This window comes from Pantherophis guttatus, chromosome 14 (genome assembly GCF_059756535.1).
Source record: "Pantherophis guttatus breed Tessera chromosome 14, ASM5975653v1, whole genome shotgun sequence".
NCBI classification, from domain to species: Eukaryota; Metazoa; Chordata; class Lepidosauria; order Squamata; family Colubridae; genus Pantherophis; species Pantherophis guttatus.
The window spans coordinates 16,978,100-17,006,007 of NC_142076.1; the positions used below are offsets into that span (position 1 = coordinate 16,978,100).

The 27,908-nt window shown below is 45.9% G+C and overlaps 3 protein-coding genes across 6 annotated transcripts in view; 1 reads left to right on the forward strand and 2 right to left on the reverse strand.

Moving 5' to 3' along the window:
* TECPR1 (tectonin beta-propeller repeat containing 1) overlaps window positions 1–11,577 on the reverse strand; it is a 37,796-nt gene extending 26,219 nt beyond the window's left edge. Inside the window, exons 1-9 of one of the 3 annotated variants that reach the window (XM_060692859.2) lie at window positions 11,497–11,577; window positions 7,944–8,176; window positions 7,201–7,383; window positions 5,240–5,362; window positions 4,212–4,337; window positions 3,453–3,627; window positions 2,665–2,765; window positions 1,486–1,587; window positions 36–181 (exon numbers count right to left, since the gene is read on the reverse strand). In XM_060692859.2, the coding sequence (XP_060548842.2) occupies window positions 36–181; window positions 1,486–1,587; window positions 2,665–2,765; window positions 3,453–3,627; window positions 4,212–4,337; window positions 5,240–5,362; window positions 7,201–7,383; window positions 7,944–8,174 (1,187 nt within the window). In that variant the 5' untranslated portion in view covers window positions 8,175–8,176; window positions 11,497–11,577. Of the gene's footprint in view, window positions 1–35; window positions 182–1,485; window positions 1,588–2,664; window positions 2,766–3,452; window positions 3,628–4,211; window positions 4,338–5,239; window positions 5,363–7,200; window positions 7,384–7,943; window positions 8,177–11,496 lie in introns of those variants that run through there. The other 2 variants (XM_087878550.1, XM_087878551.1) reach the window with 2 other exon arrangements.
* A 3,173-nt stretch (window positions 11,578–14,750) lies between these two features.
* On the forward strand, window positions 14,751–23,060 carry BRI3 (brain protein I3). The gene is made up of 3 exons (XM_034430608.3): window positions 14,751–15,217; window positions 19,463–19,580; window positions 22,610–23,060. Exons 1-3 carry the CDS (start codon window positions 15,079–15,081, stop codon window positions 22,740–22,742), a joined length of 390 nt encoding a protein of 129 aa, XP_034286499.1. The 5' UTR covers window positions 14,751–15,078; the 3' UTR covers window positions 22,743–23,060.
* A 2,324-nt stretch (window positions 23,061–25,384) lies between these two features.
* Window positions 25,385–27,908, reverse strand: part of BAIAP2L1 (BAR/IMD domain containing adaptor protein 2 like 1) — a 50,428-nt gene continuing 47,904 nt past the window's right edge. For both annotated transcript variants that reach the window (XM_060692858.2, XM_060692857.2), the window contains exons 13-14: window positions 27,175–27,215; window positions 25,385–26,206 (exon numbers count right to left, since the gene is read on the reverse strand). In XM_060692858.2, coding sequence (XP_060548841.2) covers window positions 26,131–26,206; window positions 27,175–27,215 — 117 coding nt within the window. In that variant the 3' untranslated portion in view covers window positions 25,385–26,130. The remainder of the gene's footprint in view (window positions 26,207–27,174; window positions 27,216–27,908) is intronic.

Consider the following 27,908-nt stretch of genomic DNA (forward strand, 5'->3'; position numbering starts at 1 on the left):
TGTTCTGTATTCTGCTTCAGATAACGGTTGCTTACCTAAGGAGGCTGGTGGAGCTGCCGGTTTGAGATTGGTCGCTCTCTCGGTTGCAGGCAATGGCTTTCCACATTTTCCCACTCAGCTCGCTTGGCGTGACGCCTTGACGGAAGTAGATCGCTCGGTCCTCACAGCTGATCCCCCAAACCTGCGTCGGAAGGGAAGGGGACGAAATGGATACGAGAGAAAAGAAGGGGAGGGGAGGAAAGGGAAAAGGGGGGAAAAGGAAAGGAAGATAAAAGGAGGGGAGGGGAGGAGAAAGAAGGATATATAAAATAAGGAAGGAGGAGAGGAGGAGAGGAGAGGAGAGGAGAGGAGACAGAAGGAAATATAAAATGAGGAGGAGAGGAGAGGAGAGGAGAGGGAATATAAAATAAGGAAAGAGGAGAGGAGAGAGAAGGAAATATAAAATAAGGAGGAGAGGGAATATAAAATAAGGAAGGAGAAGAGGAGAGAGAAGAGAAGAGAGAGAAGGAAATATAAAATAAGGAGGAGAGGAGAAAAGAGAGGAAATATAAAATAAGGAGGAGAGGAGCGGGAATATAAAATAAGGAAGGAGAAGAGGAGAAGAGAGAGAAGGAAATATAAAATAAGGAGAGGAGAAAAGAGAGGAAATATAAAATAAGGAGGAGGAGAGGAGAGGAAGAGAGAGACAGAGGGACAGAGGGAAGGAGGAAGGAAGGGGAGGAGAGGAGAGGAAAGGAAGAGAGAGAGAGATAGAGGGAGGGAGGGAGGGGAGGGGAGGGGAGGGGAGGGGAGGAGACAGAAGGAAATATAAAATGAGGAGAGAAGAGGGAATATAAAGTAAGGAAAGAGGAGAGGAGAGAGAAGGAAATATAAAATAAGGAGGAGAGGGAATATAAAATAAGGAAGGAGAAGAGGAGAGAGAAGAGAAGAGAGAGAAGGAAATATAAAATAAGGAGGAGAGGAGAAAAGAGAGGAAATATAAAATAAGGAGGAGAGGAGAGGAAATATAAAATAAGGAAGGAGAAGAGGAGAAGAGAGAGAAGGAAATATAAAATAAGGAGGGGAGGAGAAAAGAGAGGAAATATAAAATAAGGAAGGAGAAGAGGAGAGGAAGAGAGAGACAGAGGGACAGAGGGAAGGAGGAAGGAAGGAAGGAAGGGGAGGAGAGGAGAGGAAAGGAAGAGAGAGAGAGATAGAGGGAGGGAGGGAGGGAGGGAAGGAAGGGGAGGGGAAGGGAGGGGAGGAGAGGAGAGGAGAGATGAACAGAAAGCATCATATCTGCCCTCCAGAAGGGATATCCAACTATGAAACTATCCATCCTTTGACTTTCTCCTGGAGGATGTTGTTGGGAAGCAGACATAACCAGAGAGTGAAAACTGCAAAAATGCTTATCTTAACTACGTGCAAATGAAGCAACACGCAGTTGAGTTCTCAGTTACTTCTTTGGAAAATCTACCTCCCCCTCCACCCCCCGTTGAGACTCACCTGGTCATTTAAGCCCACGTCCACCATCTGCATTTCACCAATCATCTCGACCCAGCTGGTGCCACAAGGATTGTAGGAGTTCACCCCACGCCTGAACCAGATCTAGATGAGAAAAAATCCTCACGTCAGGGATGGAAGCTTTGGGGTTTCCCCGACCAAAATGAGCCCCTTAAAATCCTGACATTGGAACAAGTTATGAATAAGAGCAACAGTCTCATCCCAGATTTGCTTGAGGTAAATCCCAGAATGGGGCCATCTTTATTCAGGTAAACATTTGCAGTGGATAAAAAATCTATTCTTATATTGCAAGTATTATGAGAATAATGGTTGTAATTATAGTGTGTATAAAACTATAGAATTTTTTTAAGTTTATTTTTTTATTGGCCAAGTGGGATTGGACACACAAGGAATTTGTCTTTGGTGCACACGCTCTCAGTGTACATAAAAGAGAAGATACATTTGTCAAGAATCATAAGGCACAACACTTAATGATAGTCATAGGGAACAAATAAGCAATCAGGAACAATATCAATATAGATCGTAAGGATACAAGCAACAAGGTTACAGTCGTGAGTGGGAGGAGATGGGTGGTGGGAACGATGAGAAGATTAATAGTAGTGCAGACTTAGTAAATAGTTTGACAGTGTTGAGGGAATTATTTGTTTAGCGGAGTGATGGCGTTAGGGAAAAAAATGTCCTTGTGTCTAGTTGTTCTGGGGTGCAGTGCTCTATAGCGTCGTTTTGAGGGTAGGAGTTGAAACAGTTTATGTCCAGGATGCAAGGGGTCTGTAGATATTTTCCCAGCCCTCTTTTTGACTCGTGCAGTATACAGGTCCTCAATGGAAGGCAGGTTGGTAGCCCTTGTTTTTTCTTCAGTTCTAATTATCCTCTGAAGTCCGTGTCTGTCTTGTTGGGTTGCAGAACCAAACCAGACAGTTATAGAGGTGCAGATGACAGACTCAATAATATTCAATACTCAAATAATACGCAATATGTGTATTTAAAAGAGATTTGATACAGACAGTACACTGCCGTTGCAGAAATGGAAACGTTATGTATAACCAAGGAAAATGTATAATACAAATACTTTGTTAAAAAAAAGATCAGTCTTTTAAAATTCTCCTACAATCAACAGGACTAGTCACTTAGCCAACCTACACAGCTCCAAAAGCCACTCACTTTTCTGTCTTTCGTGACCGCCCAGACTACGTTCACCCCAACAGACACGTGCGAAATCCCATTGTCGGCAACTGGTGGATCCACAATGGTCCATGACGTTCCTGCCCAAAGAAAAGAGGCAGAAATCAATAGGAGGATCCCAACTCCTGTTGTAGCCCACTGGCAGCCAGCGGAACTGGTAGCAGTCAGACAGTGAGGAGGTTGGGGAGGAACATGGGCCGGTCCTGGGGGCTGGAGAAAGCTCAGACGAGAGCTCTGCATTGGAGGCAGAGAGGGAGATAGACAGTAGTGAGGCAGAGGAACAGCTGGAGCCTGTTCCCAGTTTGCACATGTGCAGAGCTGCCAAAAGACAAGAACAACTCAGAAAGCAGGGTCAACTCGGGAGTAAAGCCACACCTTGGAGATGATTGGCCCTTCCGATAGGAAACAAAAGGGGAGTGAATGGGGAGGGGGCTTTTGCAGGAAACAATTCGTTCGGTCGGTCGTTTCAAGAGTGGAAAGTTCTGTTCGTGACTCTAAGAGACTCTGTGCCAAGTTTGGCCTTACTCTGTATTTGGAAACAAGTTACGTGGCAGCCTGCCAAGCGAGATAAGGTCTGTGTTGATAAATATTCCTTTGAAAAACTGTTTGGACAGGCCGTGCTGACTGTGAATGAAAGGAATTCGCGGTCGTGTAAATAAAAGAGGTTTTGCCGGGACCCACTCCTGCTTCCCGCTTTTTAAGGGAGCCTAGCTCAGAACAACTCCACAGCAGAGAACCAGCTCCCTTGGGGTCACCCATGGGCCTACCCTGGGGGTTGTTTCGGTCGATCCCTTCTCTCACAATCGCCTGTCCTTCCCAGCAGGTGGCCCAGAGGAGATCGTACGGTCCGCAGCTGATCTGTATGACTTCGGCTGGAGCAGGGATTAAGCTCCAGGAAGATCCTTCTGGATTGTGATGAGTGACATCGTTTCGATACCAGATCTAGGAAGACAAGGTCGTTTTTTCAGGCACAATTAATCAGAAGGAGGCAAACCTTTACCATATTTTTAAAAGTATAAGACGCTCCGGACTATAAGACGCACCTACCTTTTTTGGTGAGGAAAAGAAGAAAAAGAAATCTGCCTCTGCCTCCCAGCAATTTTGCCTCATTGCAGCAAACAGCAAACAGCCTGCTTTACTTTCAGTTTCGTTTTCAGCATAGCTTGATTAGCACAAGGAAAAAAAAATTGCTCCCAGCAATTTACCTCCTTGCAGCAATCAGCAGAGGCCGCAACAAAACAGCTGAGAGTCGGTAGGTAAAATGAGGACCCGGATTGTGGGGGCAATAAACTGACTTTGTGTATATATATATATATATATATATAAAAGAACACCGCTTAGGGGGAGCCGAAAGCCCTACTAAGTAGGTATATACAAAAGTATGAAGGCTATTGTAAGCCGCCCTGAGTCTCCGGAGAAGGGCGGCATATAAATCGAACCAATCAATCAATCAATCAATCAATCAATAAGAGAAAAGGGGGGGGAAAGGAATTTTCACATAGTGCATAATTAATAAGGGGCGTTACTTTGCCTTGTAGAGTGACAGTCCAGACCGAGAGTCGACCCAGAGGTTCATCGGTGATTTCCCAGCCTCCCACGGAGATGTCATTAAAAGGATCTGGTAACTGCTTCGAATCTTGATGGGGTGGAATCTATCTCAAAATTAAAAAAAAAGAAAAAGAAAAAGGAAAGGAGAAAGACCTAAGAGTTATTGAATGGTTCTTCTGAAGGCCAGAAGAATGCATTCAGAAGTCCTTGCTGAACTCCACGATGGGACATCCTCTACTCTGGAAACCCCGCAGTACCTTCTAAAACGAGAAACAGCAGAGAGGCCTGCCAGAAAAATCGATTGGGAAAAACAAAACATGGTTTCTAATTCTTATTAAAAACCACAAGATCTATATTTTTTCTCCCAAGAGGTATTGTGGGAAAATTGCAAATATCCTTAAACAATCTAGAGAGGGGACAATCCTCACTTTTATCTGCCTTTCAGCACCCAAGAAACTACAGCTACCTGAACAAAGCAGAAGTGCTCGGCCATGCTCTGTTGTGATCTGCCAGAAGGCAAAAACAATTAAGGAAAAAAAAGGGCAACTCAGGAGTAAGGCTTGGAGTTGATTGGCCCCTCCCGTAAGACATAAAAGAGGAGCAAACGGACGTGAGCCTTTGCAGGAAGCAATTAGTTCATATAGTCCGTTCAAGCTCTGAGAAGCTCCGTTTGACTCTGTGCTCCGTTTGGCCTTGCAAAACGAAATTGACAATTAGGTCTCTGGCAACGGTTCAAGGGAGATAAAAGGTGGGTGCTTACCAACATTACCCTGAACGACTGTGGCCACTCGAGCAGACCTCAGTCGGAATCTGCACAGACTGTTTGTGAATCGTTACGGGCTGTGAATGACCGTAATTCACAGCCGTCTCAATAAAAAGAGGTTTTTTGGGGGACTTAAGATTGTGATTTATGCTTTCTCAGGAAGCCACGCTCAACCAACTCTGGACATATCAGACATTGCGAGAAAAAAAGAAGAAAAAGAGAGAGAAAGAAAGCAGCACACACCTTTGCCCAGGTGTCCCGCGCTTTGTACCTTCTGTACCGAATCCACTTTCTTCGTCGGACGCAGGAATTCCATCGCTTGTCCTTGGTGTACGTAGCTGGGAAGTCGATAGCGTAGGTCCAGCCCTTCAAAAGAAGAACAAAGTGGCCGAGGTAGAACGTGATGAGCCCGTGAGAATCAAGGCTGCAAAGAGCTCAAAGTACAAGTAGTCCTTGACTTACGACCCCAACATTCCTGTTGCTAAGTGACACACTTGTTAAGTGAGTTTTGCCCCCATTTTATGACTTAGAGTGCAGTATTGCAGGGCTACTTCTGCTGATCACCGGCTGCCTGCAATTTGGCAGTTCGAATCTCACCAGGCTCAAGGTTGACTCAGCCTTCCATCCTTCCAAGGTTGGTAAAATGAGGACCCAGATTGTTGGGGGCAACAGGCTGACTTTGTAAACCGCTTAGAGAGAGCTGTAAAAGCACTGTGAAGCGGTATATAAGTCTGCTATTGCTTGTGAAGGAAAGGGGAGGAAAGGAAAGGAAAGGAAAGGAAAGGAGAGGAGAGGAGAGGAGAGGAGAGGAGAGGAGAGGAGAGGAGAGGAGAAGAGAGGAAAGGGAAGGAAGGAAGGAAGGAAGGAAGGAAGGAAGGAAGGAAGGAAGGAAGGAAGGAAGGAAGGAAGCCAGCCAGCCAGCCAGCCAGCCATGGTGGCACAGTGGTTAGAATGCAGAATTTCAAACGGACTGCCCACTGCCAGGAGTTCGATCCTGACCGGCTCAAGGTTGACTCAGCCTTCCATCCTTCTGAGGTGGGTAAAATGAGGACCCAGATTATTGGGGGCAATAAACGACTCTGTAACCTGCTTAGAGAGGGCTGTAAAGCAGTATATAACTCTGCTATAGCTTGGGAAGGAAGGAAGGAAGGAAGGAAGGAAGGAAGGAAGGAAGGAAGGAAGGAAGGAAGGAAGGAAGGAAGGGAGAGCCAGTGAGTAGTCTTGTTTTTTATAATTCCACTCCGGACAAGGAGAGGACGTGAGATTGCCCACAAGTGCTCCAGACAGCTGCTCCTTGCCAGGAGCAGCAGCCTCCAGCAATTTTTGAGCTCTGAAAGAGGAGCGAATGAATAGCCTCTTTGATCAAACCACAGTCAGAAAAAAAAAAAAGGAAAATAAACTGAAGCATGTCTTAAAAGGGATATACAAATAACAAATTAAGACAATAACCCGTGTCATTTTTTTAAAAAATGGATTTACAAAATAGGCTTGTTAAAACTTTGGGTAACTTTGTGAGAAGGGACAGGGCATTTTCCCAGTAATTTATTATGGGTAGAGGGAACGGGAAAAAAGAAAATTGCATTTTCCTATTCACATGATCGGTTCTGTGGGCGTGGCTTGGTGGGCGTGGCTTGGTGGGCATGGCAGGAGAAGGCTATTGCAAAATCCCCATTCCCACCCCACTCTGGGACCAGCCAGAGGTGGTATTTGCCGGTTCTCCGAACTACTCAAAATTTCTGCTACCGGTTCTCCAGAACCTATCAGAACCTGCTGGATTTCACCCCTGAACTGAAGTAACTGTCAGCGCCTCAGCGCTGGCATAGAGAGGAGAGATAAGCTCTGAACTTTTGCCTGCTAAATCCCTTTGAAGCCCGGTCGTCGTGGAAATGAGGAGGGGGGAGACATTCCTGTGAAATGACGAGACAAGAAGTTTGGAAAGTGACTTGGAAGATAGCCAATAAGAAGCAGAGAACTGGGGATCGGAAAGGGAGGGATTAGGGGGCAAAAGGTCAGTCTTGTCCACATTGAGTCATGATCCGGTTGCTGGGCTCGAATAAAGAAAAGATTTCCTTAAAGATTGGCAGTTTGGAAATTCATTTATTTTGAGATAGCATCGAAGTCTGACAGTAACTTTTCCAGGCCCACATTCCCTTTTAAACACGGCTTTTCCCCCAAAGAAGGCAGATCCCATACGGTTCACCTACCCCTTTCTCTGTGGCTTCCCCTCCAAAATTTTCATCCACGTACCAGTCAGACTCCCACTCCCAGTGAGGGGACGGCAGCACAAAGCTTTCCAGCTGCTGATGCTTCAGCCCACTCACGTCACTCCATTGCCAGCGGTCGCTGGGCAGCAGACTGTCGCAAAAGCCCACCACCGGGTTCCAGCGCTGCCAGAGAAGGGGGGGGGGCAAAGAAAGAAACAGTCACACATCCCAATGACCTCATCCAACAGCAGATTTTGTTAGAATTTAGAGGCTGCTTTCTGACTCTACAAAGCCGTCAACCAGTGGAACAGGCTGCCACTTGAAGTGGAAATTCTCCTGGATGGAGAATCTTGAAGCCAGATGGCTCAAAAAATCCTTTAGCGGAGTCTGCACTGAGCACAAAAGAGACTTGGGTTGGATGACCGCCCCCCCCAAGACCAGGGGGGAAATCTACTTATCTTCCCTACCAGTTCGGAAGTGCACACATGCATCATGTGCAATTTTCAACTCTCTGCGCATGTGCAAAGCCTTCTGCGCATGTGCAGAGGGTAAAAAACAGGTTACTTCCTGGTTAAAACCAGGAAGTAATGACCTCCGAGCGGGTGGGTCGAGCCTCGTGCTGCCGCCGCTACCAATTCACCAAACCACCTACCACTGCCGCTACCGGTTCGCTCAAACTGGTATGAACCGGTAGCATTTCACCCCTGCCCAAGACCCCTTCTCTAAGTCTGCGCTCTCTGTACCTGATTCTCATAGGTTTCTTCTTTGAACCGGATGGGGACATCACTGGAGTGGACATAAACGTAGATTTGATGGTCGCAAACGAGTCCCCAACAGCATTGTTTGACGGCCGAAACTCGCTTCACTTCCAGTTCTCCATCTTTACACAGCTCCCAGTACTGGCCGGTGGTGGATAATGTGAACACTCTCCCAAAAATATCCACAGCCCACAGGAGCGATTGGGAGCCGCTCATGGCTGGAAAATACAAAGGGCAGAGATGGGTAAGGGGTTTACTCTTTAATTGCGCAACACTTGGAAAAGACTTCGCCATCGTTTCCATCAGGGAAGCTGTGAGCATCGCCAGTCCAAAAAACAAAAAACACATTAGCAGATTCCTGGAAGCCTCAGACAAATCAGCCATCAACGGGCACAGAGAGATAAATGTCATTTACACACTGTTCAAAAAAAGTAATCAAAAAATAAATAGAGACCGAAAGACCTCCTTCCCAGCACTCAACACCCAGATAAACTTAGATTAACATCAAGATTAATATCTGACCCAACAATTAAGACTCCAATCAAGGAACTACCAACTCAGACAATCATACAATAAACACTAGTATTGATGTTACCTACCGTGTTTCCCCGAAAATAAGACCCTGTCTTATATTTTTTTGAACCCCGAAATAAGCGCTTGGCCTTATTTTCGGGGAGGTCTTATTATTTTGGGGCGCGTGGAGGAAACCAGAGGAAATGGCGGGGACCGGCCGCGCACGTGTTTAAATATTTTCGGGGAGGGCTTATTTTCAGAGGAGGCTTATTTTAGTGCATGCGCTCAAAAGCCCGATTGGGCTTATTATCAGGGGATGTCTTATTTTGTTACAAATATTCTCCTTTATTGAAACAATAAACAACACTATAATCAAGGAACAAGCACGGATACTGACAAGCCACTTGTATCTAAAGAGAGCAACCTCACTTCCTTCTAGCCCTGATGATGTTAGCTAGTTGGTTCATGAAACATCTGCAGGAAAACCACCAAACCCAGAAAGCACCAAGGCCCTCAACCACCTCCTCCCTGCACTCCTTTCTAGCACTGATGATGTTACCTAGTTGGGTCACGAAATGTCCACAAGAAAACCACCAAGCCAGTGGTGAAACGCACTTACCTTCGCTACCGGTTCGGGAATGTGAGCGCGCGCGCTCGCTCGCTACGCTCACATGTGCCTCTTCTGCGCATGCGGAGAGAGAGCCTTCTGCACATGCACAGAGGGTCAAAAGCAGGACGTAATAATGTCCCAGCGGGTGGGCGGAGCCTTCTACCGGTTCGCGTGAGCCGGATTTCACTGCCGCACCAAGCCCAGAAATCACCAAGGACCACACAGTCCTCCTCCCACTCCTCCCTGCATCCTGCACTCCTTTCTAGCACTGATGATGTTACCTAGTTGGCTCATCTTCAAGAAAACCACCAAGTTCAGAGAGCACCAAGGACCCCACAGTCCTCCACGTCCTCCTCCTCTTCACAAGTCGCCTCTAGCACTGATGATGTTACCTAGTTTGGTCATGAAACGTCTACAAGAAAACCATCAAGCCCAGAAATCACCAAGGACCACACAGTCCTCCTCCTCCTCCATCCCGCATTCCTTTCTAGCACTGATGATGTTACCTAGTTGGCTCATCTTCAAGAAAACCACCAAATTCAGAGAGCACCAAGGACCTCATAATTCCACCTTATGCTACAAACGCTCTATTTTAAGGGGGTTTACACAGGACTCATTCCTAACCTGGTTACTCCCAAAGGGCAGTTTTACTTTCCGGAGTCAGAACAGGGTCTGGGGGAGGTGGCTGCAATAGGAAAAATGTCCCACAATTCACAGAAATGGGGCAGATCATAGGGGCAGCAAAAAACAATATAAAGGGACGTCATACGGTAGGCAAAGCAGGACCAATTACCAAGTCAGTTGGAACGGGAAAACAAGAACACAACTCTGCACTATATCTTAAATAATGCTTTCATTATCCCCCAAAACATTGTTTTAATTTGTCGCCTTGGCAACCGTCTCTCTCTCTCTCTCTCTCTCTCTCTCTCTCTCTCTCTCTCTTTCTCTCTCTATCCGGGAGTTCCAGGCAGCACTCCGGATTAATTAATTTATTTTTTAATCGCATTTACAGGAAAGCCAGCTCTACGCTTATATCCCTTCCCCTTCAATCCAACTGGACTTGCTCCAGAGTTAAACCAAACCCCGAGATGCCAGCTGGCTCCTTTCCAATGAAAAGCCAGTCAATTGTAAAGGGATTTTGGGGTTCAGATGACGGAGGGGGGGAAGAAGAAAGTCTTCAAGAAAAAAAGGGGGGGCATATTATTTGATTTGATTTAACGGTTTCTAGGGCTGCCCATCACAACACCTGCGATTCTACTATTATCAGAAGAGGGGGGGAAATGAAGAAGGATAGTGGGTGGGAGGGGTGCAAATCCACGCCGGGGGTGGGCTAGAAAATAATCAAGGCAGAATAAAAACGAAATAAAAATAACCTAAAGGTCACCAGCTGTCCCTTAGGTGGCTCAGTGGCTAAGACACTGGGCTTGCCGATCAGAAAGGTTCGGCAGTTCGGCGGTTCGAATCCCTAGGACAACTCTCCTGCAGTGAACAGGGGGTTTATTTATTTATTATTTATTTATTTATTAGTCCAATTTATACACCGCCCTTCTCCGTAGACTCAGGGCGGCTTACAATGCATTATAGCAACAGCCTGCATACTTTTTACGTATATACCTGCTTATTAGGGCTTTCGGCCCTCCCAAGCGGTGTTGTTCTATACAAAGCTGGCTTAATCCGGGTCCTCAATTTACCTACCTCCAAAGGATGGAAGGCTGAGTCTCACCTTGAACCTGGTGAGATTCCGAACTCGCACTAACCGGCAGGCAGCTAAGCGCTAGCTTAGCTTAACAGCACTTTAGTCCGCTGCACCACCAAGGCGGGTTGGACTGGATGACCTCCAAGGAGCCCTTCCAGCTCGTGTTACTGTTACCCTCCTCTTTTAACACGCCCTGCAAAACCGAGGCAATCTTGGGAGTGGGGGGGGGGGTTTAATGGCAAGGTGCGGATGCTAGCCATGGCAAAAAGCGGTCGAAGAGAGACCTTGGTTTTTGAAAGTTTAATAATATAATATAATATAATATAATATAATATAATATAATATAATATAATATAATATAATATAATATAATATAATATAATAAATATAATATAATTAATATAATATAATAAATACAATATAATAATATAATATAATATAATATAATTAATATAATATAATATAATATAATATAATATAATATAATATAATATAATATAATATAATATAATATAATATAATATAATAATTTAATTAATTTAATTTAATTTAATTTAATTTAATTTACTGCTTTGATTTCTATAGTAGCCCATCACAACCAAGGGGTTCTGGGGAGGGAAGGGGGGGGACCTTCTAAACGATCACTCCGGAAAGGAAGGGGTTGCATCGGATCCCTCTTTCTCCTCCAATGGGAGCCCCCCCGGCCGTCTCTTTTCTACCTGATCCTCCGGTTCGCTTTGGCTTCGCTTCTTCCGCGGCCGGCGAGCAAACGCGCAGCAAAAGCTGCAACACAAGGAAATAGAACGCTCCTCCCCACCACCACCACTGAAGGGGCGCCTCCTCATTGGCTGGCAGCACGGACGCCTCGGCTCCGATTGGCCGGCGGGAGAATCAGATGGTTACACAGCGTTCCATTCCCCCCGCCCCCTGCTTTGCGGGCGGATGGAAGCAGCAGCTGTTCGCTTGGCCGTGTGACGTCACGATCCGGGAGTGGACAAGCTTCTGACAAGACACGTGTCCGGCAGGTCGTGGGGAAAGGATCCCAAGGCAGGATCTTCTGCAATTTGGGGTGTTTTCTCCCCCCACCACCACTCGCTTCTTTGGAACAGGATGATTTCAAGCCTATGAAACAAGCATTTTTCTGGGTTTTGCTGCTGGCCTAAAAACACACAGGAGGGGTTCAGGAGGGGGGGGGGGGTACCAAACCTTGGTTTGTTCCAGGGTTGGTCTCTTCCATAAGTTAAAACTGGCCGGGTTCGCCCAAGTGTGCTAAATCACAAACTAGGAATGGGGATTTTGCAGTATCCTTTCCCCAGGAGTGGGGTGGGAATGGGGATTTTGCAGTATCCTTCCCCTAGAGTGGGGTGGGAATGGGGATTTTGCAGTATCCTTCCCCTGGAATGGGGTGGGAATGGGGATTTTGCAGTATCCTTTCCCCTGGAGTGGGGTGGGAATGGGGATTTTGCAGTATCCTTCCCCTGGAGTGGGGTGGGAATGGGGATTTTGCAGTATCCTTCCCCTGGAGTGGGGTGGGAATGGGGATTTTGCAGTATCCTTCCCCTGGAATGGGGTGGGAATGGGGATTTTGCAATATCCCTTCCCCTGGAGTGGGGAGGGAATGGGGATTTTGCAGTATCCCTTCCCCTAGAGTGGGGTGGGAATGGGGATTTTGCAGTATCCTTCCCCTAGAGTGGGGTGGGAATGGGGATTTTGCAGTATCCTTCCCCTGGAATGGGGTGGGAATGGGGATTTAGCAGTATCCTTTCCCCTGGAGTGGGGAGGGAATGGGGATTTAGCAGTATCCTTCCCCCTGGAGTGGGGTGGGAATGGGGATTTTGCACTATCCTTCCCCTGGAGTGGGGTGGGAATGGGGATTTAGCAGTATCCTTCCCCTGCCACACCCACCAAGCCACGCCCAGAGAACCGGTAGTAAAAAAAATGGATTTCACCACTGGATCAAATCTAAAAAAAGCCAAGAACAGGAATCAGTCAATATATTTTTTTTCCCTTGCCCCACTTCAACTCCCAGAATCCCCCAGCCAGCCAGTCAGAGCTGGAAAGTGGGGGAAGAAGATGTCTAAAAAACTTACTATGGGTTGGTTTCCTGCTTGGAGCAGGGGGGGTTGGACTAGAGGACCTCCCGAGGCCCCCTTCCAACAACTCTTTTTGTTATTCTTTGATGTTGCAACAATGGTTATTATTTCCATTGTCTTTTGTAATCAGGCTCTTGTTAGGCTTGGACTTGAAATAAAACCCTGTTATTGAAAAACTTGAAATCACAGCGCCGAATGAAAGAAAAACAAACATTCGTTTCTTTATTTACACTATTTAAAATGTTATTTATTGTTTCTTTTTCATAGCTATTTGTGAGTATACCCAATAAATATGTTTCCCGGTTTTAATGGTATTTTTGGTGCTATTATATTTAATTACCAAATATTCTGACTGCAGCGAGAATCATCTTTGCACAAAATTGGAAATCGGAAGAAATCCCAACACAAGATAAAATAATATCGAATAATACCGGGCTAGCTTGATCCCACTGTTTTTGGTTAAATTTAATTGATTTTAATTGGGTTGTTTTAAATTGCGGCCAAAATATTTAATTATTTTTAAACTGTTTTTAAATTTTGTATGTTCTGTTTTATTCTGGCTGTTCACCGCCCTGAGTCCTGCTGGAGAAGGGCGCTATACAAATTAAAACAAACAAATCAATAAATAAAAAATAATGGAACGTGCCGAGATGGACAAACTCACTAAAGAAATCCAAGAAAAGGAAGAATCTGAATACTATCTGGTTTGGCAAAAGTGGCATCAACGGCTGGAGAAAAGGAAACCCAAATAAAAAGAAGATGATCCTAAAAGATTTGAACCAAATCGTGTACCAATGAGACACAACAGAGTCACAACAAAACTTCAAAAAGTATCGTTATATAAGGCGAGAGGTGGGGATATATACTGAGAAATACAATTTATTTATTTATTTATTTATTTATTTTGTTTATTTATTACATTTCTATACCGCGTAGGACTCAAGGCGGTGTACAGTCAAAAAAAATATAGGTACACAAACATCATAAAATTGCTAATTCAAATTATTATTATAACATAGTTCGGCCCAATTAAAACAGAACCTCAAATTAGATAACATTTTCAAAAACAAAAAGTTAAAAATTTACCGATGTTATTTTCCTTAAGAAATAAGATATCGCCTTTAAATGTTGGATATGTTGTGTCCTGTTTTACTTGTATTGTATATGTTATATATACATATATGTTGTATATATACAACATATTGTATATGTTGTGTCCTGTTTTGTGTTCTTTTTTTTTTCTGGGTTGTGTGATGTTTTTAATTAAATCAAAAAAGTTTTTTTTTAAAAAAAAGTTTTTTTAAAAAAATGTTTGTTTATAAAACATTTAGAATAATAATAATAATAATAATAATAATAATAATAATAATAATAATAATAATAATAATCCAATACCTTAACAGTTCCTAGGTCCTTGGTTAGGACTCGAGCTGCTGAGCTATTAACCAGCCTCAAAGGCTGTGAATCTCACTAAAGATTAAATAATAATAATAATAATAATAATAATAATAATAATAATAATAATAATAATCCAATACCTTAACAGTTCCTAGGTCCTTGGTTAGGACTCGAGCTGCTGAGCTATTAACCAGCCTCAAAGGCTGTGAATCTCACTAAAGATTAACTAAATAATAATAATAATAATAATAATAATAATAATAATAATAATAATAGAGCATTTGATTTTATATTCGCCTCCTCCCCTCCCTTTAAGAGGTTTTTCTTTTTTTTCCCCTTCCTTCCCTCCCTTTTCCCCTCCCCTCCCCACTCTCACCGGGCGGGAGGGGAGGGGGAAGAGGAGGAGGAGGAGGAAGAGAAAGAAAAAAAAAAAAAGGGGGGGGGAGGAATATGTTGCAATCCGAGGAAATCACGTGACCTCCAGTCTTGTGACCGGGCTGACTTGCCGCCGCCCCGCAGGCACAAAGCAGTTGCATTGCTGCTGCTGCTGCTGCTGCTTCTTCTGCGGCGGGGTGGGAGAGAGACCCTTCCGAGCGGAGCTTCCTCCGGGGTTGCCCCCCCCTCCCCTCCCTATCCCACCCCATGCCCCGCCGGCTCTGGGTCCAATTGCTGCCTGCAGTCGGGAGCCAGCAGCCTTCCCGGGTCTGAGCCTCGGTCCTACCTAAAAGAAAAAAAAAAAGAGAATTCCAGCTAGCTCCAGTCTTCTCTCAGGTCCGCCCCCCCGACTCCCCCCCCGCTCCCCCGATCGCGATGGACAGCAAGCCGCTGCTGCAGGACCGGCCGCCGCCCTACAGCCCTTACGGGCCAGCGGGCAACTATGCAGCAGCCCAGACCTACGGGGCCATCCCGCCGGCGCCTCCCTACCCGTTCCCCGCGGGGACCGGACCAGGTGAGAATGAGAGGGGGAAGGTGGGAAGGAAGGAAGGGAAGAAGGAAGGGAAGGAAGGAAGGAAGGAAGGAAAGAAAGAAAGAAAGAAAGAAGGAAGGAAGGAAGGAAGGAAGGAAGGGTGGGTGGGTGGGTTGGTTTCCCGCCCCTTGGAAGAAGACAGGGTGCTGCCTCTGGGGAAAGAGTGCCTCTGAGCGCGGGCAGAGTGCCTCTCCGGGCGTGGGAAAGGAAAGGAAAGGATGGGAAGGGGGGGGAAAGGAGGGAGGAGGAGGGTTACCTGGGGTTTCTTTCTCGCCTGGGGGGATGGGGGAGGGAGGGAGAGTGGCTTTCCGGGCTTGCCAGCTGGAGTAAGGGAAAGCCCAGTTCTTGAGAAAGGGGTGTGTATGGGGTGGGGTGGGGTTGAAGGCCTTCTTCTTCTTCTTCTTCTTCTTCTTCTTCTTCTTCTTCTTCTTCTTCTTCTTCTTCTTCTTCTTCTTCTTCTTCTTCTTCTTCTTCTTCTTCTTCTTCTTCTTCTTCTTCTTCTTCTTCTTCTTCTTCTTCTTCTTCTTCTTCTTCTTCTTCTTCTTCTCCTCCTCCTCCTCCTCCTCCTCCTCCTCCTCCTCCTCCTCCCTCTCCCTCTCCTTCTTCTCCTTCTTCTCCTACTCCTACTCCTTCTTCTCCTTCTCCTACTTCTTCTCTTTCTTCTTCTTCTCCTTCCTCCTCCTCCTCCTCCTCCTCCTCCAAGTCTGGACTTGGCTTGCCCAACTTCAGCGGCCCCGTGGGACTACAGCACCCATCAATCCCGATGGGGTTGGGGATTGCAGTCCGGACATAACTGGTGGTGGTGGGGGGCGCCCTGTTGGCGAAGAGGGGTGGAGAGGGGGCACGAAAGAAGGAAGGAAGGGAAAAAAATTGGAAGGAAGGAATGGATTTGTTAGGAAGGAAGGAATTTGTTAGGAAGGAAGGAAGGAATTTGCTAGAGAGGAAGAAAGGAAGGAAAAAATGGAAAGAGGGAAGAAAAGAAAGAAAAATTGGAAGGAAGGAAGTTGTTAGAGAGGAAGGAAGGAATTTGTTAGAGAGGAAGAAAGGAAGGAAAAAATGGAAAGAGGGAAGGAAAGAAAGAAAAATTGGAAGGAAGGAAGTTGTTAGAGAGGAAGAAAGGAAGGGAAAATGGAAGGAAGGAAAGAAAGAAAAATTGGGAGGAAGGAATTTGTTAAGAAGGGAGGAATTGGGAAGGAAGGAAGGAAGGAATTTGTTAGAGAGGAAGGGAAGGAAGGAAGGAAGGACCCAGGTGGAAAACAGCCAGCTGGGTTGGGAGAAGGACTTTTTTTTTTCCTCCCAAAAACTTCTACCAAAGTTTTTTTTTTCTTCCCCACCAAGTAACCCATTGTTATTGTTGTTTTTTAGCTTAAAAATTGGGGAACTTGAGTTCTGCTGACTGGGCATCTGTGATTCAGAGGCCTTTTGGATGTGCACATTTGAAAAGAAAAAAAAAAAACCTTGGGTAACATGGTTGAATCTTGTGATGATTCATTTGAAACTTTCAAGGACTTAAAAAAAAATACTTTGTTTTGTAATCGCTTCCTTTGGTTCAAAACCAGCCTTTGAATTCCACTATCGCTTTCGAAAATGAGAAAAGTCCCTTTTTTTTTTCCCCATTAGGAACCATGATGGTGGTTCAGGAGGAGAAAGGGTTGGAATATTTTGTAGTTTGCTCGTGGTTTAGTGTAAGGTGTGAACTCGGCCAGTGTAACCTGCGAGGACTGGTGGATCATCTGTATTTTTTAAACCACCAGGCTGGCAAAGATACAGGGAGCCTTAAAAGAGGGGGAAAAAAACCCTGGCCTTTCTATAAAATGCAGAAGTCATTAATAAATCATAATTATTACCAAAGAACAAATATGTAACCATGGTTGTGGTTTGGAAACTTGTGCAAGCCAGCCAGGAGGGACTTACGACGTGTTTCTCAAACTTGGCAACTTTTAAGATGGATCGACTTAACTCCCAGAATTCCCCAGCCAGGCATAATAAGGCATAATAATAATTAATATGAAAAGGGTTTACAAAACTCCTGATTTGGGGCTATTTGTTAACAACACTCCCACTACCATATCCGCTGCAGAAATGTTTGGTCCGTCTACCACGTTGGCTTTGCTTTAATCATGGTTTGTGGATTGAACCCCCAACGGACTGGGTTTGTGCCTCCCTTTAGAACGGAAACCATGATTGGTACATCTGCAGAGGTGGTCTGTTTGTTGCATTTAAGCCCCACCAAGAAAATTGCATCAGGGCTTATAAAAGATAGATGGATGCAATGAGCTAATCGGTGTTTCTCAACCTTGGAAGCTTGAAGATGGGTGGACTTCAACTCCCAGAAGGCTAAAATGGAAGTCCTCCCCCGCTGCTGGCTGGGGGATTCTGGGAGTTGAAGTCCACCCATCTTCAAGCTTCCAAGGTTGAGAAACAGATGCATTGAAATTTGAGTGCATCTAAAAAGATTTGGCTTTTTCCTTGTCTAGTTTGGAAAAAGTACCAATAAAGGAGAATATTTGAAGCTCAGGGTTGAAATAAGGAGTCCTTGATGTTCTCTGAACTGGATTGTGACTAGCATTGATGATGATAGCTAGTTTGGGGAATGAAACGTCTGCGAGAAAGTAACCAAGCTCAGAGAGCAAAAAGGTTTTGGAAATAGCTGATCTATTCTTTTTCTCCCCGCTCTGGTCCTGCCAACGATCTGTTTGGAGAAGTTAATCATTAACCCCAGAACCATGTCATTAGGCCTTGACATAAAGAAGAGCAGAAGGACCAGGTTACTAAGGGGAGTAACAAAATGATTTATGGGGCATTGAGAAGAATTTCTCCCGGAGCTCCGTTTGAACAAATACCGTTGACACGTGGAGATGGAACCAACCAAGAACATCTCAGAAAAGGGGACTTCAGCTTTAAAAGGGTTGGAGATACTTTGAGGGTTCTTTTTGTGGTGTTGAGTAGAGTTGTGGTCTTGGTTTAATTTGGGAGAAGCAATGCTTATAGCTACAATCGAAGGGGACTCGCTTAAGGTCCAAAAGGACTTTGATGGTCAATTTTTTTGGGTTGGTGAGAGATCTTGCACATCAGTGGTGACTTTCTCCCAAGCTTTGAACCTCTGCTCTTCTCGATGGCTTTTTCTGGACTTCAGGTGTTCCTCACCTTCTTTGGATCAAGTCCACCTCTGAAATGAAGACTTGCCCATTGAATGACCAGAGGAGGAGATATCTCTAGTTCTAACAGGACAAGGAGCTCACTAGTTACCTAGTATAGATAGTCCTTGACTTACGACAATAGAGTCCAAAATTTATGTTGTTAAGTGAGACATTGCTTAAGTGAGCTCGGCCCCATTTATGACCTTTCTTGCCACCGTCGTTAAGCCGATCCCTGCAGTTGTTAAGTGAGTCATGCGGTTTTTTTTAAAAAAAAAAAATTTGATTTATATGCCTTCTCCGGAGACTCAGGGCGGCTTACAGTGCGTTAAGCAATAGCCTTCATACTTTTGTATATTTATACAAAGTCAACTTATTGCCCCCACAAACTGGGTCCTCAATTTACCTACCTTAGAAAGGATGGAAGGCTGAGTCAATATCAAACTAGGAAGTACCAGATAGCTTTTAGCTAAATGTTGTGTAGAAATGTATAGTTTATAGGGGGCAAAATAGCTTATTGTTATGAAGAATTGTATAGTACACAGGGGGGGAGAATAGAGGGGTGGTAAACTCTGATATAATAAATGCGGATGGATTTCACCTTGGGGAAGTCATGGGGGGTGGGGAGGGCTTGGGGGGTTAAGGGAGGGATGGGGAGGGGGAAAAATGGGGGAAAAATTGATGTTTGTAAAACTTTTTCAATTAAAAAAAAAAAAAAGAAAGGATGGAAGGCTGAGTCAACCTTGAGCCTGGTGAGATTCGAACTTACAGTAATTGCAGACAGCTGAATGTTAATAACAGGCTATTAGTCTGCTGCGCCACCAGGCTCTTAACAACCTAACCAGGCTGTTAAGTGAACATGGCTTCCCCATGGACTTCGCTTGTCAAAAAGTCTCAAAAGGGGATCATGTGACCCCGGGATGCAGCGCCCGTCATAAATACGAGCCAGTGGCCAAGCGCCTGCATTTTGATCATGTGACCACGGGGACGCTGCGGTGGTCCTAAGTGTGAAAGTCACTTTTTCCCAGTGCCGTTGTAACGGTCACTAAACAGAACTGTTTCTCTCTCCCATTTTGTTTCCTCCGTCCAGGATATACTGCTCCGGCTAGTTCACAGCCGCACAACTATCCCAATACTACGTATACAATAATCCAGCAGCCCCCTCCCACCACATCTGTCATAGTTGTGGGTGGCTGTCCAGCTTGCAGGTAAGTTTCCTTTTTTGGGGTGGGTGGGTGGGTGCAGTGGTGGGATTCAAATAATTTAACAATCGGCTGAGTGGGTGTGACCGGCTGAGTGGGTGTGGCCAGGGGTGTGTGACAGGCAGCACTCTGTCTCCTGCACCCCCCTGGGAGCATAATTTGGGGCCTAGGAGGCCTCCCTGCACTTACCTGGGAGCCAAAACAGGACAGGTGGGGATTCCTGGAAGTGGCCGGGTGGGAAGGCCCGAACCGGCTGAATCCCATCTGGGTGGGTGGGAGGAAACAGGACTGTTGGGATCAGAATTTCCGTGTCAGGATTCCAAGTAACACCCCCAACGAAACGTCCTCTCCAAGTCTGGACTTGCCTTGGCCGACTTCAGCAGTCCGCGGGACTACAGCACCCATCAATCCCGACAGGGTTGGGGACATACCTGAGGACACACATAAACCTCCAAGTGGCCTCAATGACCCTCTAAAAAGGATGCAAATGACCAGCTGTCTCAGTGGTGAAATCCTCCATGGTTTGGTGCCTGCACATGCCCGGTGCACGCCAAATGCACGCTGCATGCACCTGCACAGTCCACCAAACACATGCACATGCATGAATGCGCAATGCACGCCAAATGCACACTTCACGCAGAAAAAGGATGCTTAAGGTAAGTAGAACAGCGACGGGGGGGGGGAAACAGCTGTGCCGCGCTATTTAGATTCGCCAGAAAGCAGGATTTCCTGCTTTCTAGCGAATATAAATCATGCGGCACAGCTGATCTTTGGAAATACCGGTTGGGATGAACCAGTAGCTTTTGTCACTGCCGGTTCGCCTGATCCGGTGTGAACCGGAAGGATTTCACCGCTGCTTTGATTATAGATTTCCTGCTTTCTAGCGAATATAAATTGTGTGGCACAGCTGATCGTTGGAAATACCAGTTCAGACCAACTGGTAGCTTTTATCACTGCTGGTTCGCCTGATCCGGTGTGAACCGGAAGGATTTCACTGCTGCTTTGATTATAGATTTCCTGCTTTCTAGCGAATATAAATCGTGTGGCACAGCTGATCGTTGGAAATACCAGTTCAGACCAACCGGTAGCTTTTATCACTACTGGTTCGCACGAACCGGTGCGAACCAGTAGGATTTCACCACTGAGCTGTCTGCAAGGAATATAAATCCTTCCATTCCCCACCATCCAAGTCAGAGCTGAAGAAGCTTCTTGGAGGAGAAGCGAAATGTCTTCAAAAGAAAAAAAACAAAAGGAAGTCCAAGTTGCCTCTTGGTCCTTTGGGACAACAATGACCTGGATGACGGAGAATCTCTACAGACGTTGGGATTTCTCGGGTTTCCAAAATAACAGTTGGTTCAAAGATTTACATGTGTGCCTCTATGGTGGTTTCCGGGATGTTTTCTACTTCCTGGTCTGGTTTGACAGGCCTGGGAGTCTCCAGATTTCCCCCCTCCAAGGAATTAACCAGGCCTGATCCTGTTTAACATCCCAGCTGGGACCAAACATCCTGTTTTATCGTGCTCTGTATTTCCTTTTATGCTCATTTCTTTCCGTGGTGTGCTATTTTTTTCCTTTTTAGTAAAATCGCCGAGTCAAAAAACAAACTCAGTTAAATAAACCATCCTCGGTGCGCGACGAATTAGTTAAAATCCCAAAAGAAGGGATTTTTTTTTTGCAGATTTGAAGTGACTGTGACACTCCGAACAGGGCAAGCCCAGCTTTTAAACGGGAATGTAAACATTCTCCTATTTTTAGACGGCCTCGGGGATCGGCAACTGTAAACCACGGGAAAGTCACTTAGGTTATTCCCCCCCTCCCCTCCCCTCCCCGGCTAATTCTTACTGTATTAGCTAAGATTAGCCTTTCTCGAATTGGAAAGTTTTATGGCGCTCTGCCTTCTCGCCGAAGCTGTGATCTTCGCCGAGAAAATTTCTGCAACGTTTAAAACTGCAGAGAGATTAATGGCTAGTTCTCCAGAATCTCCGTGGCTAAACAAAGGCCGTTTTTAAGTCACTTGCACCCAATTTTGGGACCTCTTTTGCCGTGGTCGCTAAGCAAATCGGTCTTTAAGTGAATCCAGCTTCGCCCGCTGACTTTGCTTGTTGGAACTATCCCTCCCCCCTTCCCCCACCAGGAAGGTCACAGAAGGTAAATCCAAGATTCCGGGACATATGCAACCGTCGTAAATGCGTACTGGCTGCCAAGAGTCTTGAATTTTGATCCCGCGATGGCAGATCTTCCCAGCTAGCTTCCAACGAGCAAAGACGATATGGGGGGGAAGCCAGATTCACTTAAGGACCACAGCCGTACTCATTTAATGACTTGCAGGGATTCGCTTAACAGCTGTGGCAGGAAAGTTGTAAAATGGGGCAAGGCTCACTTCACTGCCTTGCTTAGCAACGAGACGTTTTGGGCTTCTTTGTGGTCATAAATCAAGGGAGGAGCCTTGTGCATTGGAATTCTGGGAGTTGAAGTCCGTGCATCTCAAAATGGCCGACGCTGAGGGAAAACCACCCTACAGAATGTGTGTGTGTGTGTATTGTTAACACTCTGGGGTGGTAGTACAGGTGGTCCTCGACTTACGACCGCAATCGAGCCCAGCATTTCAGTTGCTCAGCGAGGCCGTTCAGTTTTGCCCTACTTTATGACTTCCATTGTCCCGGTTGTTAAGTGAATCACCGCAGTGGATAAGTTAGTAACCTCGGACGTTAAGTGAATCTTTCTTCCCCCCACGCCCCCCACATGGACTTTGCTTGTCAGAAAGTCGCAAAAGGGGATTACATGACCCCGGGGGGGGGAACACAGCGACGGTCGTAACTATGAGTCCGTGGTCAAGAATTTGAATATAAACCATGGGGAGGCTGCAAAAGGTTGCAGGTGTGAAAAACTGTCCCAAGCCTGTTTTCAGTGCCATTGTTAACTTTGATCGGTCACTATAAATGGAACTGTCGTAAGTCGAGGACCACCTGTTATGTGTGCAACACCTGGGTTTCATCGCAGTGAAGTAACTCCTGTTGTGTGGTTTCCTTTCGCAGAGTTGGTGTGCTGGAAGATACCTTTACCTGTCTCGGCATCCTGTGCGCCATCTTTTTTTTCCCCGTCGGGATCATCTTTTGCCTCGCTTTGAGACAACGAACGTGTCCTAACTGTGGGGCGACATTTGGTTAAAGGGATCGGCGCCCCATTCCCGCCCCCCACCCCCCACCCCAAGGCTTTGAGGAGCTGTACCCCATTTTTTCTAATGTAAATGTCATGTACAATCAAGTTTATGCATCGGAGCTGATTTTGTAAAGAAATAATAATTACTACCAAGCATCGGCCGCCTTTTTCTCTTTCTCGTGACGTGTGAAACTGATATTCAGGCACATCTGTTACGAAGCACTAACACCCCCCCCCCGTTTTGGTTTTCGTGTTTGAAATGCACCTTTTTTGGGGGGTGGGGAGGTGGGTGGGGACATTTCAATAAAAGCACTTTTTCAAACTTCACAAGGAGGCCCAGCCTTTCCACCCTCTTTACTTCATACGGCTGTGAATTATTGTCATTCCCAGTCCGAAAGGCTTCTCAAACAGTCTTTCAGGGGAATGTTTACAAACACCCACCTTATCTCCCTTGGAATGCTGCCAGAGAACTAATTGCCACACGCAGGGCAAGGCCAAACTTAGCACAGAGTCAAAACGGAACTTTTCCAGAGCGTTTACCGACCAGATGAACTAAATTGCTTCCTGCAAAAGCTCACATCCGTTTGCTCCTCCTTTATGTCTTATGGGAGGGGCCAATCATCTCCAAGCCTTACTCCCAAGTCGACCCTGTTTTCTTAATTGCTACTGTCTTCTGGCAGCTCTGCGCATGCACACATTAGGAACAGGCTCACGCTGTTCTGCCTCGCTGATGTCAGACTCCGGAGTTTGCGCATAGCTCCCAGATGGTCCTGGCACCGTCTCTGCCTCTGACGCAGAGCCCTCGTCCGAGCCTTCCCCAGACTCCAGGACTGGCCCACGTTCCTCCCCAACCTCCTCACTGTCCAACTCTGCTACCAGCTCTGCTGGTCACAACAACCTCCTCTGAATTAAAGAGTAAAATCTCTTGTGATAGAAGCATTAATGTTCAGGGGTGATGGCGGCATAGATTGTGGGTCAGCCTTGAACCCATAGAGAGTGGAATTAAAAAAAAAAAAAGCCTGATCTGAATTGTTTACCAAAAGTTCATGCTTCTTTTGACAATTTATAGACTAAACATCAGTCGTTCTTTTCTCCAACCAGGCTATAATTCAAATGCTCTTTCCAGCAGTTTCAAGAAATACGGGGTGAATATGACAAGTTTATACAATAAAAAAAGCCAGGCTTGGTATCTGGATAACCACCAGGCTAGAAACTGGGAGATGGTGAGTTCTAGTCCCACCTTAGGTATGAAAGCCAGCAGGATGACTGGGCCAATCACCAGGAGACGTTGAGTTCTAGTCCCACCAGTGGTGGGTTCCAACCGGTGTTACCACCTGTTCTCTTTGCGCACGTGCTTTGCGAGCGATTGTCACAAACTTGCGTTCCGCGCAAGCGCATTAGGTTTCTGCCCACCTGAGGTGCGGCAATCCACTCTGCCGTATCTATCAGCTGGGCTATAAAACGAGAAATAAAGGTAAGTTTAACGTGGGGGCGGGTGGGAGGGCCCAGCTCCCAGTCAAAGAGAACCGGTTGAGTGACGTCACATCATCACCACTACCGGCTCGCCCGAACCGGGAGCAACCCACCACTGAGTCCCACACCTTAGGTATGAAAGCCAGCAGGGTGACTGGGCCAGTCACCAGGAGGCAGTGAGTTCTAGTCCCATCTTTGGCATGGAAACCAGTTGGGTAATTTTGGGCCAATCACCAGGAGGCAGTGAGTTCTAGTCCCATCTTTGGCATGGAAACCAGTTGGGTAACTTTGGGCCAGTCACCAGGAGACGGTGAGTTCTAGTCCCATCTTCAGCATGAAGGCCAGTTGGGTGACTTCGGGCCAATCACCAGGAGACTGTGAGTTCTAGTTCCAATTTAGCCACAAAGCCAGCTGGGTGACCTTGGGCAAGTAACTTTCTCTCAGCCCTAGGAAGGCGGCAACAACACATCACTTCTGAAAAACTTTGCCAAATAAAGGGAAGGGACTTGAAAATGACTCTGAAAAGGAGACCCAATTGAACGGGGGGGAAAAAAACCCCTTTTAACGTTTCCAATGATCCACGATCAAAAAGGCTGGTTTCAGACAATCTTGTTAAACAGCATCTTACAAAGGAGAATATTTGTAGCTCAGGGTTGAAATGAGTTTTTGGGTGCTCTCTGAGCTTGGTAGTTTTCTTGGAAACTGACAAATTTCATAACCCATCAGTGTTGGCATGGATGATGTTACTAATTTGGGTAATGAAACATCTGCAAGAGAATAACCAAGCACCAGGGATCCGTCCAGGGGTGAAATGCTACCGGTTCGCACTGGTTCGGACGAATCTAATGATAAAAGCTACCGGATCAGAACTGGTATTTCCGACAATTGGCTGTGCTGCGCGATTTATAATCTACATCGCGCGGCACAGCTGTTTCCTCCCCCCCCTTGCTGTTCTACTTGTTAAGCCTCCTTTTTCTGCACAAAGTGTGTGTTTGGCGCGCACTATGCACGCGTAGTGTGCATTTGGTCTGCGCTGTGCATACAGGCACGCAGCATGTATATGGTGTGCACTGCGCAATCCACAGAGCATTTCACCACTGGATCCGTCAATTAAAACGCGACCGAAAGGAAGAGCGAAGAATAGATTCAGCTTTTACATGACTGCAAACCAATGAATGTCCCATTGTACTGATCGGAGTATTTATTATTACTGTATCCCTAAAACATCTTATCTTACATAATGAAAATAATATTTGGCATGATATTCTGTTGGGTCATCCTTAAACGGCTTGCCTGTTTAGAAAGCAGCTACTCTCGTATCCAGCTCTCTACGTAAATTGTACAAGCAAAAACTAAACGGAAGTGATCCATAGGATTAAACCACACCATTGGCACAAGAGGTCTAAGCAGCGATGCTGGCAACAGCAGACTAAAGGATCAGTTCTGCTGGTTTTTTCCCTATTTGGCCTATTTCTGCTTTCCTAAATATAACTTCTCTCTTCCCTAAACAAGGCACGCTTCTAAAAATCAAAGCAAATCTGCAGGTGTCTTCAGCCATCGATAATTCGCAGAAACCAGAAGCCAAAAAAAAAAAGAAAAAAAAGAAAAGAAAAAAAAAAGAAAGAAAAAAGCTCATTTTTAAAAAGTCAGAAACTTTGGCAATTTGCAGCTGCTGTACACATTAATTACATTTAAATAAAGGTTTAAAAACAACTTCAGACAGACAGGTATTTGGAAATCATATTGCCGAAGACAGTATGGCCACCATCAACCAGGGAGAGCCTCCAGGTGCCGAGCGGGCAGCGAATTCGGAAACCATCCCAAAGCAACACCTGAAGGGACCGCAGGCTGGGGCAGGCTGTGCAATGTTGACAAGGTAGTAGGGTTTAAAAAAAAAATATCGTTTTTTTCCCCCCGATGCTGCTCATCGAAGGATTGGCGCCGATCTGTCGTTTGTGACTGTCGGTCGGAGTTTGACGGTTGCAAAGGGATTTTCGCCACTGTAATAAAGCAGACACACAAATTGAAGCACAACTACCGTGTTTCCCTGAAAATAAGACCCTGTCTTATACTATTTTTGAACCCTGAAATAAGCGCTTGGCCTTATTTTCGGGGAGGTCTTATTATTTTTGGGGCGCGTGGAGTACAACGGGGGTCCTCTTGCTGTCTTACCTGATTTCCAGCTCTGTCTCCCTAACCCTAACCAGAGGAAATGGCGGGGACTGGCTGCACGTGCTGTTAAATATTTTCGAGGAGGGCTTATTTTCGGGGATGGCTTATTTTAGGGCATGCGCTCAAAAGCCCAATTGAGCTTCTTATCAGGGGATGTCTTATTTTTGGCGAAACAGGGTAGAAGGCTTGTGATGATAAGCTACGTTAATTTTTACAAAGACGATTCCAATCCATTTCCAGGAATGTGATTAAGGCCATCTGAACGGCTCCCCAGGATGACCTCATGGAAAGATCAACCAAGGTGTCGAGCCCGGCGTGCCCGACATACAACCGGGATGGGAAGGCAGATCGGAAAGAGTAACACATCCCCAACAAAACTACAACGTAGAGGGGGCACGGGAAATAAGCGGCACGGGAAATGGTGGAGGAGCGTCGTTAAGAGGGATTGCATTTAGGGCGCGGAGGAACCCGGAATGAGAAAACCGGAAACGTTGCTGCAACTCATCCCAACACTGCTGAGCCACACGTTCATCAAGAGAGGGGTGGGGCACTAGGATATAAAGCGCTGCGAGGCGGATGCTCGTAGCGCCAACTTTGAAAGTTTGTAGCTTGGCGTTGTTCCATAACTGATGAAAAGCATTAAACCAGGATTCACTCTCCAGTTGATGTGTCCAGCTGTGTTTTATTGCTGTCTCCGTGCTGTGCGGGACAAGGAGCTGAGACAAGGCTGGGTTGTTTTTTTATTTTTTTTAGTTTCTTTGCATGTTTTCAATGATATTGCACGATTCCAACTTACCTTAGGAAAGGTGGCTTCATAATGCCGTTCATGTTAGGTTTCTGAGGAAGGAAGAAAAACTCATAATTGCTGAGTATGGAAGAAAAGGAAGGCCATTCAAACAAAAGGAATAAGCAGGAAAGGGACTTCAAAGGTCCGATTAAGCATGTTGGGGAACCTGGAAATGTGTGGACTTCCAACTCCCAGAATTTTCCAGCCAAGAAATTGGGGCACCTGGAGATGTCGACTTCAACTCCAAGAACTCCCCAACCAGAAAGTTGGGGAGCCCGAAGACGTACGGACTTCAACTCCCAGAATTCCCTAGCCAGCACGTCGGGGAGCCTGAAGACGTGTGGACTTCAGCTCCCAGAACTCCCCAGCCAGCACGTCGGGGAGCCTGAAGACGTGTGGACTTCAGCTCCCAGAATTCATGGCTGGTTGGGGAATTCTGGGAGTTGAAGCCCACAGATTTTTGAAGTTCCCAAGGTTGGAAAACCTTGACTGAAAACAGTCACGCTCTCAACCACTCAATTTTCCAGGCCTCTCCTGATTGTAATCCCTGCACTTGGTCCTTCTACGCTAATGACTTTGTAGTGTTACTTTATTTTGGTCTATCAATGCAGTATTTTATTTTTTTTAAATTTGTAGTTTAGACCGGTGGTGAAATTCAATTTTTTTTACTGCCGGTTCTGTGGGCGTGGCTTGGTGGGCATGGTGTGGCTTGGTGGGCGTGGCAGGGGAAGGATATTGCAAAA